The sequence below is a fragment of the Pteropus alecto genome, unplaced genomic scaffold, assembly GCF_000325575.1.
Source record: "Pteropus alecto unplaced genomic scaffold, ASM32557v1 scaffold359, whole genome shotgun sequence".
Lineage (NCBI taxonomy): Eukaryota > Metazoa > Chordata > Mammalia > Chiroptera > Pteropodidae > Pteropus > Pteropus alecto.
In genome coordinates, this window is record NW_006443119.1 from 1602540 (window position 1) to 1621140 (window position 18601).

Sequence of the window (18601 nt, forward strand, 5' to 3'; positions counted from 1 at the left end):
CAGCGTTTGAGAGAACTGATAATAACGAATGATTACAAGAGTGTTCAGAAATACTCTGACTTATCACTGTTGGTAGTACAATATTTTGGATGACATTTTGGCAATGTTTTAGATATGTGAAGGAACACAAAGTGCCTAATATCTCTGAGCCGCAATTACTGGAGTTGGTCAAATGGGGCTGATATCTACCCTAATGGCCTCAAGGAAGTAAGATAATTTAAGGGAAAGTGATTTGTAAATAATACTAGCTAACATTTTCTGGGCGCTTTGCTATTCTAAGTGCTTCATATGTGTTAACTCATTTAACCTTTACTATAATTCTGTAAGTACTCTCTTCCCATTCTACATATAAGAAAACTGAAGCACAGAGGATAAAATATTGCCCAAAGGATAGAGCTGGAATTACTGCTATAAAATCTGCACGGGGGAGATCTAACTCCAGTTCTACTTTTTGCAGGAGCCTACGCTTGTTTGCTTTCTCTGATAGCCCACAGTGTCCATAATTGAAACTTGTTTATACAGAATTTGCTCTTTCGTTAGTTACGATCAACTGGCCTTCTCTAATTGCTTTGTGTATCTCATCACAATCCTGCGTGACTGAGCTCCAGAGAACTCAGCACACCTCTTACTCCAATCCATTTTCACTGTCCTAGGAGGTCAACACTAGATCAGTGGCATATCTTTATAAATGTGAAGTAATTTCCACGAGACTCAGATACACGGTAACTAGCTACATACAAGTAAGTATGCGCCTTGATGACGACAGTTCGGCTTCACGCCTAGCACTGGGGTCTAACCTTTCCCGCTTTCCTGTCAGTCGTATTCGCCCGGAACCTTTCTTGCGGATTCCGATGCAGCCTGCCGAGACGACGCCGCTAAACACACAACAAAGCAGCTACTAGTTAGCTACTAGTAGTCTAATTATATGCCTAGAATTTCTAGCTCACTTACATGACCTGGGAGAAAATGGCCTCAAATTCTTGCACTTTTTGAAGTACAAAGTGACGGTAACACTTTTATCCCTTAATCAATGTCATAGTTAAGTGATTTCGAGGGAGTTTGTACTTCTTTTTGGTTAGGCATATATATGGACAGCCCACTTGAAACGAACGGGGAAGGCGGGGGAAGAAAGCGGAAGCCGCGGGGTCTTCTAAACCAGAAAGTCTCCGGACCTAGCTCCAGGCTATTTGCGGCGCACCCCCCCGCCCCCATTCAGACGCAGTCTTAGAAGCGAGCGGGGGCAAAGGTATCGTCGCTGGAGCTGAGACCAGGCGGCCAGAGTCCCCAGGGATGAACCTCGAATTGCTGGGTGAGGAAGGCTGTGGCTGCGTCTTAGCGAGCCCTTTGGTCTTGGAAAATGGGAATCCGGGCTGGAGGGGACTCAGGCTGCAACCTTACGTACCTAGTTCTGCTGTGGATCTTTGGGCACTCCTGATATGCAGCAGCAGCAAGAGGAGGAAGCTCAGCTTCTGCCCAGGCAGAATGCATTGCCTTTTCCAAGACTACTTTCTGATAATTGTGGAGCAATCGGGACAGTTTGTGAATTAGCTTAGATGACAAGGGTCACTGATGCTGAAGTAGCCCAGAGCAGGCAGGACCAGAGTTACTGGAGAAGAAGGAATCTGAGGAAGTGAGACTTGAGGGGAAGCTTTGAAGACTTGTCGGGGAATTGGGTGTCTGGACAGGTTAAATCTTTTTGTAGAAATACAGAGTGCTTAAGGAGGGTAACTTGCAGATCTTCTAATTGAAGTCCCTTTTGAATAGATGAAGAAGGACTCAGAGGACAGTGACTTGAAGGCACTAAACAAGTAAATAGCATAGTTGGCACTGGTCTCTAGTTATCTTGACTTCTACTTAAGCTCCTGAACTACCAGGAACGGTGTGTAAAATACTGAGGTGCGAACTACAGAGGCAGCCTTTCTTTACCATCTCTTTCAGTCATTTCTTCCATACCCCTTACCCAAGTTGTTTAAAAACATTCGCTTCTTTCTTCTAGGCTTTCATTAGGTGTTTATCATGGTAGCCTAAAGATGTCTGAGGTTTCCTAGAATGCCTAAAGGACTCACTGTCTTTAATGGTTATGTTTCTTTTCTTTCTTTTTTTGAATCAGACTACTAACATGGCTGTCCAAAGGGCTACATAAATATTTAAGAAGTGGTCTTTACTTTTAAGGAGCTTTTTGTTATGCATGGAGATGAAGATGATTATGTAAATAGCTATAGGGTATTGCAGAACTGAGGCAGACCTTTAAGAACCATTATCAAGTGCTAATAACATTTAGAAGGCGGAATGAATATCTTTGTGTCAGAGGAAGAAAGGTAATCGAGAACAGAAAGCCTGTAGAAGAGTTAGAGTTTTGAGTGGACATTTAAGATTAGTAAAATATTGACAGACTGTATGAAGATATGGAGAGGAGTGCTTATTAGGAATGTGTTCGATTTAGGACGTCAGTCAGTGAGAGAAGACCTAAAGAATTTTCCTGCTTGGCCAGTTTGTGGGTACTGTGAATAAAGAAAAGGCAAAGAGATGGAGTTGATATCATCAATTTTGTGGAGGCTCTTGAATGCCTAGTTGAAAATTTGTGCTATTTAAGGAAGCTAGAGCAGATCTATTGAAGGGTTTTGATGTGGCAAGTAACTGAAGTCCAAGCTATGATATTTTTTTAAAGGTTTTTCTCACAATATTGTTTAGTCGAATCTTGGAGGGTGTGAAACCGGTTTGGAGGGCGGGAGTAGATGAGTGATAAAGAAGGCCTGAGCTAGAAAATAGAAATGGCATCAAGGAGGGAAAGTTGACAGAATTTGAGAATTGCATGTGGTGGTGGTGGTGGTGAGTGAAGTGAAAAATTATGGGAGCCAATAGTAGTATTACTGATAAACATTTAAGGACATTGGTAAAGGACAACATTGGATGTGTTGAATGTGGATCTGGGGTTCAGGAGAGGTTTGGATTTATGAAAGAGATTTGTTATCTTCCTGCAGGTGAGCTAATTGAAACTTGTGAGTACATTGATAAGACCAAGGGAGAAAGTAGGTGGGCAGAAAAAACTGCTGAAGACAGAATCTTCAACAATTACCTGTATTTAGGGGATAAGGGGAGGAATAAATGATAATAACAGTTATATAGTACTTACTATGACCTAGGCATATTTTTGAGTGCTTTCCATATATTTATCCTTGTAGTAGGAGAAGAGAATATATAGGTTGGTGTGTGTCTTCCATAGAAGCCAGTTGTAAAGCAGTCGATGTTGAGAGCTGAAATAGGGCTGTTCTGTTTAGTCCTTACACAGCTTTGGGCCCCTCAGCAAGTTGAGTGGAAGCCATATTACAATGATTTTAGGAAGGCATGGGAGACAAAATGGAAGGAAAAGGTTGACCCTTTATTTAAAAACTAAAGGGTGGAGGAAAGGTGATAGGCTAGTACCGGCAAAGGGATAGCAGTCATGGGAAAGTTTTTTTAATTATACAGAGGATTAATGAGGGTGAAACTTAGGAGGGTTAGACAATTTAAACAAGATTGAATCCACAAGATAAAAATCTCTATGGAAATGACTTGGAGTTTTAAAGCGGGAAAGTTTGTGATTGCCGAGAAAGTGGAGAAGGGAACAGAAGTGATGTGGTTGTGCGAGTACACTAAAGCAGTGGTCCCCAACCAGGGACGGGTACTCCTATGAGCATGATGATCTGAGGCGGTGATGCTAGTGCTGGGGAGTGGCTGCAAATACAAATGAAGCTTTGCTCACTCACCTGCCATTCACCTCTTGCTGTATTTCCTGGTTCCTAATAGGCCACGGCCCGGGGGTTGGAGACCCCTATACTAAAGGATATCTGACCAGATAAAGGAAATTAATGATAATATGTTCTTAATGTGGATACTCAAGATACTAATTTACTTCTGCAACCAAATTTTGAGCCCTTGCTGTGTATTAGGCAGTATGCACTGGAGATACAAAGTTAAAGAGTTTTTTTAAACTTATTTTCCCCACAACTCACAATAAAAATATTTTTTTCTATCACAACCCATTAATATACCTACACATATAACTAAGTTTCTCAAAATTACACTTAATCTTTGTTATGCTAAGTGTTCTCCGGTATCTTCTAATAAAAATATGTAGCACACTAAGTTAATTATTCATTTATGATTGATTGGGTCATACTTTTTGAAAAATATTGAAATAAGATACAGCTTTTGCCCTGGATACATACGTAGAACTAAGAAGAGGGAAACAAACAACTGTATAATATGGAGCCATATAAATTAATGCATTATGGGAATCTAGCTGAAAGCAATTCTGAATTGGTTATTGGTTTGGTTGGCAGTAGAATTTGGGGCAGATTTTAGAGGACGTGCCATTTAACCCAGTAGAATTTTTCCAGCGGGTAAGTTAGGTAATTACCAGTGCAGAGTACAGTAGGGGCAAATGTTTTGAAGGTATGAACATATGTGGTATGTTCAGGCAATAGTAGTAGTCTGCAGCTGGTGTTTAGGGTTGGTCATGCAAGGTGCTGATGGGCAGTGAGCTGAAGATAAATTGGGAAATAGTGGTTGAGGCCAGATTGAAAATGCTTTTTTAAAATTGTACTTACAAGTTTAGTATATTGTTTAGCAAGAGAGATTTTTTAGCAGGTAAGTGACATGATGAGATTTGGGCTTAGAATGTGAGCTGTGGCAGCTTTGCGAAAGATTGAAGAGTGAGGCAAGACTGGAGCCTAGGAAATGTAGTAATTAGGGTAGTGATGGCATTGGATTAGGGTGGGGTGGGATCAGTTATCTAGACACCTGCAAGTTGCATTTCTCTAAAAGAAATTTCACCAACTGTGTCATCACTTAGATTGAAGAAGCAGAATGGAAACTGATACTCTGGACCTGTTATAATAGGGAGGAATTGTTTGGCAAGTAGAAAATAATAGGACCATTGGGAGAAAAGGTCCATGAAATTTTAGAGGTCACAATGATCAAGTCTTTAAGGAGGTGGATGTTGAGCAATTTAGAGAATAGACATTATTCCATGTCATGAGACTGGACAGGAGAAGACCTGAAAGGCCTGGAAAGCTAAAAGTCAGTTTGGAGAAAGGATCCTAATAGGAAATAAAGAAGAGGCCCCTGAAGAAACTGGTGTGATTGCACTGAAAGCAGTCTAAACTCAGATTCTGAAAAAGCGTGTACACTAAGTCCTCACTTAATGTTATTGATAGATTCTCTGACTTTAGGCAAAACAATGTAGTAATAATGAAACCAATTTTACCATGGGGTGATTGATATAAACCAGTTAAATTCCTACAGCAGCTCATCAACTTTATAACGACATTGAATGAAACGTTATTCGAGGATCTGCTGTACAAAAGAAGGGCACATAGCCAAAGGTGAACGAGTAAGGGTGGCACAGTCTTTTAGGAATAGTGTCAAGAAATCTAATGTGTTTGAAGGCCCAGACTGTAAAAACTGAGGCAACTAGAAAGGGTTTAACATTATGTGGAATGTGAAGAATAGAGAAATTTTCTGCTTGGTCGGGCTGGATGGTATATTTCCAAAGTTACTTATTCATTTCTCAACAGATATCTTGTGTGCCTTCTTCTATGGGCTTTATATGCAAATGGCATGTAGAGTGCGTGATTTCTTTTTCTTTTGTCTTCTCTGGGAAAAAGGATGATTTTTTTTGAAATAAATAAAAAGTAAACTCGGTTGTTGCCAAGAAAAGCCCTCAATAGATAGAGAGTTTAGATCGATCACTTAGCTCACTTCCCTTGGTTGAATTACATTTCTTGGCCCTTGCATGGAAAGTAACTGTTGGTGATATTTGAGATTTGGGGAGAGAAAGGAAGAAACACTGAAAGAAATGGAGATGGGCAAATTTTGCCTCAATAAAAGGCAGGTGTATTTTGCAAATCAAAGACTGGTAACCTTGAAGTCAAATTTAGGCAAGATTGTATGGTTTCTGGGTCTATGTGAACTTGGGAAGGGACTTAACCTTTAAGCCTAACTTTCTTCAATGAAATGGAGTATAATAGTGCTACTTGCTTAATAGTGAACTGAGAGGATTGAGTGAGAAAATATAAAGAAGGCCTTAGTACAGAGTCTGACACACAAGCATTCAATAAGTGGTACCTGCTAATGATAAATGCAGTTTTGAGCTCTTCAAAGAAATGATGAGCCAGCGAAAGTGTAAGTCTGGAAAGCTCATTGAAGTTCTTTAATTTCATTTGTTTTAAGTTAATAAATGCAATACATATTTATCACAGCAGTGGAAACGATACAAATATGCATACAGAAAAAATAGTTTTTCTCCCCTTCTCCAAATAGTAGCTGTCTGGAGTTTATCCTTTCATACTCTTTTCCCTGCTCATATAAATATATATAAATAAATGTGTAAGGGCTTTGTTTTTGCTTTTTCCAAATATAGAACCTTAATATATATATTATTGACAACGTGCTTTCTTCACTTAACACTGTAAGATAATATTTCTACATGTTAGGAGATAATACAGCCAATGATTTTTAATACATTCATGATACACATTTATGATGTTATTTTATCTTACCTATATTGCTTTTGAGTGTTTTTTTCCTTTCCTCCTTTTTGTTGATAATCCCATGTATCTCCTTCCATATTTTTCTCTATGACTATACTTGTGTGTGTATGTACACACATTAACAAAAAAATGAGATTATATTAAGTATACTTTCTGTCTTGCTTTTTTATTTACTTAGTAAGACCAGTAAAAATTTCTCTTAAGAGAATTAGTATAATTTATTCACATTTGAATACGACACAGTTTATCCATTCCACTATTAATGGGCTATTAATTCCACTAAATTCCAGTATTAATTCCACAAAACTAAAAACCACTATTCCACTAAAACTGGAAACAAAAACCTTTTTTCCAGTTTTTGGGGTTTTCCTTTTTCCTTTTTTTTTGCAGCAGAGAACAGTACTTTAAATATCTTTATGCATATGTTGTTACTGTGTTTACATCTATGGAGATGAGATTTCTCATTGTAGAATGCTGGGATTAAGACTATTTTTTTTGTTTTTAATAGATGCTGTCAGATTCTTTTTCCAAAAGACTATAACGATTCCTATTCTTATAGGCAGCATGTGAAGATACCCCTCGCCCACATTCCCTACCAGCAGTTGGTGTTCCCTAAATGTTCTATTTGATGGATAAAAGTGGCATCATTTTAAATTTGATTTACGTTTCTCTGACTACAGCTGAGTTCGATTTTGTTTTCCTTTGTTTAGAGGCTAGAGGCCATCTGATTTTGTTCTTCTCTGAGTTGTTCATATTTGTTGTCTTTTTAAAATTTTTCTTATTGTTATACTTTATAATATAGATATCAACTCTTATCGGTCATCTGCATTGCATATTTTTTCCTCAATCTCAACTATATGCAAAATGTTCTAATTTTTATGTAATCAAATATATTTCACTTTTCTTTCGGTTTTCTTTACTTGGCTAAGGTTTTACTCACCCTAGATTATACGTGTGGTGTCCTGGATTTTCTTCTAAGACTTTTGTTTTTTAAAAACATAAATTTAACAACCAAAGATTCTATTTTGTGATTTAAGGGGAATAAACTTGACTACATTAAAAAACAAACAAACATCAATTTACCTGCAATTGATTTCATGATAGGAGAGAGAAATTGTAACTTTTTTCTAGATGGATAGTTAGTTGTCCATCCCTGTAAACATCTCACTAAATTGAAATGCCACCTCTATCATATACCAGTGATATTTATAGTACACATGGAAAATATTTTTTGAAAATATTTTATAGTACACGTGGGAAAAAAAAGAAAAAATCTTTGGAGAAAGTCATTAAGCTTTCCCATCCCAGAATGTAGATTCTTTTCATTTTTTGTAGTCTTAACTAAGATTTTATAGTTTTATTCATACATATCCTGTGTCTTCCTTATTAACTTTTTGCTTAAATATTTTACATGATTGTGTCCATTGTGAATGGAATTTTCCCCTTCATTTACATTTCTGGATACTAATTGGTAATGCAAAGACAAACTATAAATGTTTGAACATTTTTCTTGTATCTAACAAACCACCTTACCTTATTTTCTTATTTATTTGGGTAATTTTCTTATTGGAGTGTCTTATGTTTTCTAGGTACTCAGTAATATCAGCAAAAGAGAAATAGTTTTATCTCCTTATGTTCAGTGTTTAAACCCTAGTTATTTCATTTCCTTATTCTTTTAACTGGAACCTCCAAGATATTAACTAATTATGGTGTTATATCCCTTTCCAGTTGCTGATATTAATTGAAATGGTTTTAATCTACATTTGGAATGATAATTGTGTTTTTTGGTAGTTTTTCTCTAATAGGATTGTATGGCTTTGAAACACTCTTGATTAAGGATGCATTGTTACTTAGAAGATGTTTGAAGTGATCTTGTCATAATCCTTTTCCTCTTTTTTTCCTGCTATACCATAATGTCCTCTTATATGGTAGAATAACAAACTCCAGATTCTTTGTGTTCAGAATTCGGTTATAATTGTATGTGTTGGTGGAAGTTACTTTTCAAGACTGCAGAATCTAAAGGTGAAATATCATATACCATTTATATTCTTAAGTGAAAGAGATTGTGGTTTTCTCTTTATCTGGTTTTGTATCAGGTGTGTTGGCTTTTAAAAAACTAATTATATATTCTGCCCGCAAATATCTTAAATGATATAGTAATTATCTGCTGCTTACAGAGAAATTGCTCGCAAAATTTTATGGACCTACTGCCCCGCCACCCGCACCCCCACCCCCACTTTTTAAATGGTAGGTCTTTAGCAACCTTTCAATGTGTTTACCCGTTGGTCCACTCAAGAATTTTTCTTCTGTAATCTGTTTTGGAAATGTATATTTTGCTATAAAAGTCGTTCATGTTTTTTGAATTATCAAGTGCATTATGAAGTTAAATCTCTTTGATCAAAGTTTATTTGGTATCCACATCTTTGGCTACCTTTTTGTCCCTTAATAGTCTTTAAAACCAAGCCTAAGTTATCTAATTGTAACACAGAATGGTAGATGGTGGGAGGATGGAGAATATAAAAATGGTCTTGACATTCTGAAGAAATGGCTGTGTGCTCCCATAACCCTGCTAGACAGCTTTCTTGCTCAGGCCCTTCAACCAAGATACCCCAAACTCACTTAATCTTTTTTATATGTCACTTTTTCTTTGTGTTCCTTTAAATTCCTTATTGTAACCCTCTTAACTGAGACGACCCTCAAAAAAAGAAGGAAAAAACACCTCAAAACTTAAAACAAAAATGCAAAATCAGGTAATCTGCGTTAGGAGTAATCATACATTAAATGGTCCCTGGATTCTGGATTCTCTCAGAATCTTATGTGTGGCTTTCCCTTCTCCCAACACAGTAAACCACACTCTGCTTCTTCCTGAGTACTTTATATTTTTAGGTTGTGAGTTTTTTGTTTGTTTTGTTTTTAATTTTTAAATGAATATATCTTTTTGTTTGTTCCTCAACTTTGTGATTATAGATCTATATTACTGATTTGGAAAGCTGTATAGGATATATTGTTAAAGAAGAAAGTCACATAATTGCGTAGTATTTTATATAAAAAAAACCCCATAAATATGTGAATGTTTATATAAGCATATAGAAATATATGGAAGCTTTTACCTCGGTACTTAACAAGGTAGGTTGCAGGGAGGAGACTGTCATTTTTTAATTATGCAAGTCTTTTACTCGTGTGTTACTGTAGTAACTTTAAAAAGATTCTTTCAAAAAAGACCTATCTTGATCTGGTTTCAGTATTTGATTCTTTTCTTTCATAATTGAATGTGATCAGCCATGTAAATCTGGTACATGTTGGGTAAATCAAAATAATCACCCTTTTTGGCAATTATTTACCTTGAGCTTCATCTATCTTCTAATTTTAACTATAGGGCTTGTGTTTTTTGGATAAGTTTTAATGTTTTCACTCTTCGATTTTCCATTAATTTTTAAGGACAAGATAATAAAATGGTTTTCAGACTTTTTTAAAGCAGTAGAGACTTCTTTTTAAAATGAAATCTTATTTGGATGCTATATATGTAAAACAACTTTCTTGGACCTGTAATTGTCAGAGTATAGTTTAAAAACCATTGTAATAAAATCTTTAGGTAGTTACATAAGAAAATACTGACAAAGATGGTACTGCTGCTGAAATTAAACTTCTGACAGGCAGTATCATCATACCATCATCTATAGCTTGAAATGTTTATTACTACTAATGTATAAATACCAAATTTAATATCAGAAAAAATTCAGGGATGTTTGTACCAAAATGTTTGGTTAAGAAATTTATATGGAAAATTGTGTGTTTAACCAACTACCAGATTATGTTACAACTTAAACTCTATTATTAGTAAGGAGAATGATGGCCACTGGTTGGCTACTGTTAAAAAGGTGTTTGAACTTAAGATAATTTGACTGATTTCATTTTTAAAAGTTTATTATTTAAAAATAGCCATAGTAACCCCATTACATGTTTACATAAATAACATTTTTATGAAACATTATTTTCTTTATTTTATTAAGTTTATTGGGGTGAAAAATTATTTTCTAAAACAAAAAATAGTGAGAAAATAGTGGCATTATTTTACAGTTTTACAAATCTCTGTAATGTTTGCCTGAATAGAAGTTGGCAGAATTCTCACATTTGCTTCTACATTCTTCACTTGTTATAACATCACAGGTCATATAGAAGAACTCATCTCTAAATTTTTGAGATAATGAGAGTATTAAGGCAAGTACCATCTTGGTATGATAATGAAAATCAGTGTGACCTCATAAAGTCCCTGAAAGGGCTCAGTTCTGCATCCACACTTTGCAGGCCAGTGCTCTACACAATTCATGAGCTGTAGGGTCCCTGGCATGTTGCACGTTTCATCAACTCTCTTTCTTTGCTTTGTTGCAGAGTCCTTTGGGCAGAATTATCCAGAGGTAAGTATATAGTATTGCAGTTATAGGAACATGGTAACTCACTAGCTTTTGTGTTCGAGTGGAAAATGCATTTTAATTCTTTTCTTTTTTTTCTTTTCTTTTTGACAACAGAAGCATTAAATGTGATGATATATCTTTTGCTATGATAAGGAACTAAATGTCTGATCTCGGAAGCTAAGCAGGGTCAGGCCTGGTTAGTTCTTGGATAGGAGACCACCTAGGAAGACCAGGTGCTATAGGCATGAAAAATAAAAAAAAATAAGGGATTATAAACTGACAAGGTCCTTGCAATCTGTAAGGTCAACCAAGGGTTGCCTTGCCTAAAAAATAAAATAAAAATAAAAATAATTTTGAGCAGGGAGGATAGTAGGCATTACTGCCTGGAAACTCAACATATTGTTGTATGTCTTACAGTTCATTTCCTTTTAAATTAAAAAAATATTTTGAAGGATCATAAATAGTACCTTCACTAGTACTTAGATTTTTTTCCTGTGTGCTTTTCTAGTTTTGATCAATGATTTTACATAGTAATAACCAATTTATATGCTTTAAGTGTGCTTTTTTAAATGTAAAAATATTTTGTAATACTGGGAATATGTTTCACTGTAGTCATGGTTATTCTAAATTGCTTGATATTAATATAAAATATTTAACTTTCTTAATGTTACACATATGGGCTGTTCAGGGTTTTGTTTTAAATTATTTTCCTTGGAATAAATTACAAAAACTATGATTACTTAGTTAATAAGATGACTCTTAATGAATCTTGTATATTTTGCCTAATTGCCCATTAGGGTGTATATACAAAGTTACAGTGGTAATGTAAGGGACTGACATAGCTTTTTCCAAAAATTCTCTGTTAGCTTTTAGAAGTATTTCTTCATTTTGGCTAGTTTAATAGGTATCAGAACACACATAGAGATTATTTTGGTAAATTTAATTTATATTCAAGAAAAGTATCATAGATGGTAGAGAACCATAAAAAAATAATTTGGATACCTAGGTATTATTATCTATATTTTTGTGTTCTCTTTGTTTTAGGAAGCTGATGGAACTCTGGATTGTATCAGCATGGCCCTGACTTGCACCTTTAACAGGTGGGGCACACTGCTTGCCGTTGGTTGTAATGATGGCCGAATTGTCATCTGGGATTTCTTAACAAGAGGCATTGCTAAAATAATCAGTGCACACATCCATCCAGTCTGTTCTTTATGGTAAGGGATTTTAATATGTTTTTTTAAATTTATTTATTTTAATTAGTTTCAAGTATATAGTATATTGGTTAGACATCTATATGGTTTGTAAAACGATCCCCCCAATTGCTCCCTCCCTCCCCTGACCCTCCACCTAGCCAGTGTATTAACGCTAACTGCATTCCCTATGCCGTGCTCCCCATCCCTGTGACCATCCATCAGCTACTAATTTGTACATCTTTAACCCTTCACCCCATTCTCCCAGCCGTCCAAACCCCCTCTCCTCTATCCGTCATCAAACTGTCCACTATATTTGTGAATCTGTTTTCAACTAGTTTGTTCTTTTTATGCCTTAGATTCTGCATTTAAGTGAAATCATAAAATGTTTATCTTTCTCTGTCTGACTTAAATACCTTCTAGGTCCATCAAAGGGGTCCTGTTTTCCTTTCCATTCATCCATTCTTTTAGTCGGAGCACTTAATTTTTTTCCATTTGAGGTACTTATTGATAGGAATGTAGTTGTTACCACTCTTTATTCCTGGTTTTGATACATGTTTTTTCTTCTTAAAGAAGTCCCTCCATCATTTCCTTTAATACTGGCTTGATGATGATAAATTCCTTTAGCTTATTTTTGTCTGGGAAGCTCTTTATCTGTCCTTCCACTCTGAATGATAGCTTTGCTGGATAAATTATTCTTAGTTGTAGATCCTGGGTCTTCATCGTGTCGAACATTTTGTGCCAAGCCCTTCTGTCCTTCGTAGTTTCTTTTGAGAAATCAGCTGCCAGTCTTCTGGGTTTTCTCTTTTAAGTAACTATCTGTTTTTCTCTTGATGCTTTTAATAGTCTTTCTTTGTATTTAACCTTTGGCATTTTAATTATGATGTGTCTTGGTGTGGGCCTCTTTGGATCCCTGATTTTTGGAATTCTCTGAGCTTCCTGGGGTTTTATTTCCATTTCCTTCACCAGGTTAGGGAAGTTTTCCATCATTATTTCTTCGAACAGCTGTTCAACATCTTGATTTTCTTCAGTTATGCCTATCAGATGGATATTTAGACCCTTAATAGTGTCTCATATGCTCCTTAAATTATTTTTATATTCTTGGCATCGCACCATTGCGATTGTGTGTCCTTGGCTTTCCCATCTTCTAGATAGGACATTCGATCCTTTTCTTTATTCACTTTGTTTATTTCTTTGTTTATGCCATTATATATCCTTCTCATCTCAGATAATGTATTCTTCATTTCAGACTGGTTCCCTTTTATAATTTCCATTTCCATTTTTATGTTTTTTCTCTCTTTGTTGAAGTTCTCACTGAATTTATCTACACTTCTCAGAAGTTCATTAAACATCTTTATAACCAGTGTTTTGAACTCTGCATCTGTTAGATTACTTGATTCTATTCTATCTGGATCTCTGTTCTGTTCTCTCCTATATGGTTTCTGCTTCTTTGTCTTCCCATTTTGTGTCTGTTTTTATGTAATAAGCAAAGCTCCTAAGTCTCCTGGTCTTATTAGTATGGATTTGTGAAGTAGGTGTCCAGTGGACAGTCTTGAGAGAGGTTCAGCTGCAGGCCAAATTTAGCTCAAGCCTCCACCCCTCTGGGGCCACCTGTTAAGATTCAGCAAGCAAACCACAGATGCTGTGCTTATAGTTGCCTCAAAAGGCCACACCAGAAACCAAGGCCAGCTGCCTCCAGTGTGAGTCTAGGTGCTGCTCAGCAAGGAGCACCTGACTCGCTGATAATATACCTGGATGTGGCTTGGGAGTTGGGGGAGGCGAGGTTTCAGGGAATCCTCTGGGCTCTGTTATCCAATTTGATGATGTCATGGCTATGGTAGCACTGTGTCTGGTGCATTGGTAGAGGGGAGGGCTCAACAGGAAACAGTAGATACCTTTGGCACTTCTGTACAGAGGGAGTCTTGCCTCGTTCCTCACACCAACAATGTCTCCCTGTAAGTCTCTGGTGCCCCCTGTGCACAGTTGAATTGGCACTGCTGCTCAGAGTGAGCAGGTCCATCACCGTGAAAATCCGCTTGCGGATACAGCCCCTTTAGGAGATGTCTGCTGCTGCCGCAGCCTCCATCTCAGCCGCTAGAGACTGAGCAGCCCCGCATCCTTGCCCTGTCCTACTTTCTGCCGTTGTAGAGCAATTTCTTGGATTTCTCCCTAGTTGTATGGCGTGTTCCTCTAAATCCCATGTGATTTTTCCTTGCTGCTGCTCCTTGTTTCCGTCACAACTTTGATTTGGTCTCCAGAGGGATGAAGAGAGCCTCTATCATCTATGCCATTTTTTTCCCTCAATATTAATATGTTTAATGTGAGATAAATTAGAGTGAATGGTGACCGTGTACTTGCCAATCTCATTGTAGATATTTTAATACTTAGAGTCTGAAATTTCCAGCCATTAGTAATAGAGTTGCTCATAGCTTATGTCGACCTTGAACATAAGGTCGCTGTCCTTGAAGTTCCTTTGTAATGAGAAATTCAGTGTAATATGGATCTATATCAGGCGCTGTCTGAGATTATTTTAATACTGAAAAGAGATATTTACATGTTGTAGCTTTAGTAATATTTGTGATAATGACCTTTCATTTAAAATAAAAAATCTTGGTAAAGAGAGAAGCTTAAAAGTCATCTAGGCCAGCCTTGTCCAGGTTCTTGAATTCAGCAATTTTAGTGATCGCAGGCACGTCTATTCTTTCATTGAACTATAGGTATTAAGGCTTTCTATCAAATCTATTAAGTTAGCTCTGGTATACTATAAATTCCCATTGACTTCTTTCTTTCTGAGACTATATTTACTTGAAGAAAATTTTATTTTAGGGCAGCACTCCTTTTAAATGAACCTGGGGCCAAATAAAGTACCTAACCAGATCTAAATTTATTAAACTAACATATCTCCTTTTGTCTGTATAGAAGCAGCAGCAATATAGTAAAGCACTGGGATGGGAGGAGGCTTGAATCCCCGCCAAGGTTTGGCCACTAACGAATTGGTGGCTTTGGCCAGAACTTTTCTCTAATACCTAAAATGAGAGTACCAGCCTGGATAATCTTTTAGGTCCTTTCCAACTCCTTTTCATTTAATTTCTTTTTAGCATTGTGCTTTTGCAATAAAGATTTAAATTGATATGTATATTTTTAGCAGCTTTTTAAGATATATATAATTCACTTACTAAAAAAATTCACCCAGTTAAATGTACAATTCACCGGTTTTTATATATTTACAGAGTTGTGTAGTTGTCATGACAATCTAATTTTAGAACTCCTACCTATTAAAAAAATATATTTTTTAATTATGAAATGTTATATACTCATATACAAAATTAGAGAAAGTATAGCAAAGTAGAAATAATATCTCCCATAGTTCCATCACCCAGATAATAGTACTATAAAAAATGGTGATGTTTCTATATATATAGTTTTTAAAAAGCAGAGTTTGTAATTGTACTTTATTCTATTTCATAGTTTGCCTTTTTCCTCCCTAACACTGTCTAGACAGTTCCTTAATTTACGGTATATATCAGTATAATTATATATTATAGTTATAATTAGTAGTTACACGCATTTTATGTTTTTCTTTGATTCTGCCTCATTTAGAATATAACTTTATGTATTATTTTATTTGTTGCGTAATATTTGAATATATTAAGTACTAAGAAAGTGTCACCAAGAGAAGTTTTGGGTTGGCACAATAGCACTTTTCACCTATTAAGGAGCAGACATGTACAAGACAGAAAAATTGGCCCAAGGAGTGGAAGCAGGACTAGTAGGTAATAGAGAAAAAAATGTTAGCTTAGAGTAGAAACGAGCTCCCAAGCAGAGGTACCTGTGGATGGGATAGACTACACAGGAAAGAATTTATCAGTGGTACTGTCCCTGATGACCTGCCCTCATCTGGGGACGGTACAGAAGAAATTCTGGATGGGGGCCATAGGTAGAACTAAATGATCTTTAATACTCTATGACAGCGGTTCCCAACTGTTTTGGCACTAGGGACCGGTGCTCCTATGAGAATCTAATGCCTAATGATCTGAGGTGGTGATGCTAGCGCTGGGGAGTGGCTGCAAATACAGAAAAAACTTTGCTTGCTCACCGGTTGTTCAGCTCCTGCTATGTAGCCTGGTTCCTAACAGGCCACTGACCAGTACTGGTCCATGGGATGGGGTTTGGGGGCCCATGCTCTAACACATTAGACTAAATAAAGACCCATTTGTCATTTGGAAAGAAATAAAATTGTCAGATGTGAGAAAGTATGATAATTCCTAATTCTTGAGCTTATGGAATTTGGAATTGAAGAATTATTATTTTTAATGGGAGAACCCCATTTAAGTTTTAATCTCTGTTTATAAATTAATTTTCGAAGTTAGATTTCCCTCTGTTATAACAGAAGTAAGATCATACTGTGAAAGAAAAAAGTGCAAAAGTGTTTAAAAGAAAAAAATGGAATTATAGCTAACATTCAGTTCTGTAATAAAATTGTGCTAAAAAGCTTACAGGAACAGCAGCAAAAGCTGTCTCTTGTTTCTCTCCACAGCCAGTATCGACTCATTCCTAGTGTAATTCCATTTTTTGGTCTGTTAATTTCAGAAATTGTGCATGAGCTTCCTGTTACAGTGTGTGTAGATTTTAGCTCAACCTCTTACCGTCCCATCATCCATTGAAATTGGGTGGACCACTGGCTTTTTTTGTTGCGAATCCTCAAGTTATAGCATCTGTAGGCCTCTTCTTTTAGGTATGCATTCTCTATAAAGATTCTCTAATTGCCTTTCGGAGGGGTAAGCATGACTGCAAGTGTTGTCAAGCTAGTAGGAGAGATGCACCAGAGTCCTTTTGTATGCAGACTTGAACTTGATTCCTCTATATTCCCTTCTCATTTTACTTACCCCTGCTTTCCTCTGTCTTCAAGTCCTGCATCTGGGAATACATTTATCATGTCTCTGACACGAATAATTGCTAATGTTTTTTGAGCACTCATTATGTGTCAAGCATTGGGCTAAGAGTTTTAAATATATTAATTATAATTCTCTCATCAGGCTTCTGTGGGTAGATACTGTTATTTCCATGGAATAGGTGAGGAACTTGAAGTACTTAAAGGTTGTATAACATGTGGAAGATGAAGCTGCTAGAAGGTGGTGCTCTCTGGGCCTTTGCATGAGTCTGACTCTTGAGCTTACATCCCTAACCGTGGGGTATTTCGCCAGCCAGGGTTCCTCAGGAGCAACTCCTTTTCCTTGCTAAATTTGAATCAAGACTGGTTTGGAGTTTCTCTTTTTGTTTTTCTTCTGTTTCTCTATTTTCTTTTTCCTGACTTCTTGTGGGTTTCTTGAACATTTTTTAGGATTCCATTTTGATTATCTATAGTATTTTCGAGGCTATTTCTTTGTATAGCTTTTTAGTGGTTAGTAGGCATTACATTGTATATACGTAACTTGTCATGGTACATTGTATATACGTAACTTGTCATGGTCTACTGGTGATGACATTTTACCAGTTCAAGCGAAGCATATAAACCTTACCTCCTTTTACCCTCTTTTTTTTTTATGATTGTCTTTTAAATATTTTCTCTGTATGTGTGGCGACCCACATAAGACAGTATTGTAATTTTTTTTTTTAAGGCGAGGCAACCCTTGGTTGACCTCACAGATTGCAAGGACCTTGTCAGCTTACAATCCCTTATTATTTTTTTATTTATTTTTTATTTTTTACACCTACAGCACCTGGTCTTCCTAGGTGGTCTCCCATCCAAGTACTAACCAGGCCTGACCCTGCTTCTGAGATCGGGCTTGTTTAGGGTAGCATGGCTGTAGACAACAGCATTGTAATTTTTGCTTCAGAGGTCAAAACTCAAGAAAAGAGTCTATTATTTACTGACATTTTTATTTTCATTTTCCTTTCTTCCTGATATTCTTCCTGATATTCTTCTTTCATCGTTTCATTTCTGTTTAGAGAACTTTCCTGAGCCATTCTTTTAGGGTAGGTCTGCTGGCGACAGATGGCGTGATTTTGCGTCTTTGTTCCTGGAAAATATTTTCACTGGATATAGAATTTGGGTTGACAGCTCTTTTCTTTCAGCATTTGAAAAATGTGCCACTTCCTTCTGACCTCATGGTTTCTGATAAAAAATCTGCTGTCATGTAAATTGTTTTCCATAGGTAAGGTGGTATTTCTCTCTTGCTGCTTTCAAGATTTTTTTGTCTTTAGTTTTCAGAAGTTTGTCTTTATGTCTTGGAGTGGATTTCTTTGAGCTCATCCTGTTTGATGTTCACTCAGCTTTTTAAATCTGTAGGTTTTATATCTTTTGCCAAATTTGGGGAAATTTCAGCTATTATTTCTAAAAATACCTTAAGCCCCACTTTTTTTCTTTCATTCCAGGACTCTGATTATATGGATTTAGGTCTTTCATTATAGTTCCACAGATAACTTTATTATTCTGTCTTCCAGTTTATTGCTTCTTTCCTCT

At 36.4% G+C, this 18601-nt stretch overlaps 1 protein-coding gene across 4 annotated transcripts in view; it reads left to right on the top strand.

The window, feature by feature from the left end:
• Positions 1 to 1136: 1136 nt before the first annotated feature.
• The window catches only part of RBBP5 (RB binding protein 5, histone lysine methyltransferase complex subunit), a 34175-nt gene continuing 16710 nt past the window's right edge, over positions 1137 to 18601 (top strand). For 2 of the 4 annotated variants that reach the window (XM_006922862.3, XM_015597875.2), the window contains exons 1-3: positions 1137 to 1309; positions 10923 to 10948; positions 11990 to 12162. In XM_006922862.3, the coding sequence (XP_006922924.1) occupies positions 1291 to 1309; positions 10923 to 10948; positions 11990 to 12162 (218 nt within the window). In that variant the 5' untranslated portion in view covers positions 1137 to 1290. The remainder of the gene's footprint in view (positions 1310 to 10922; positions 10949 to 11989; positions 12163 to 18601) is intronic. The other 2 variants (XM_006922863.3, XM_015597876.2) reach the window with 1 other exon arrangement.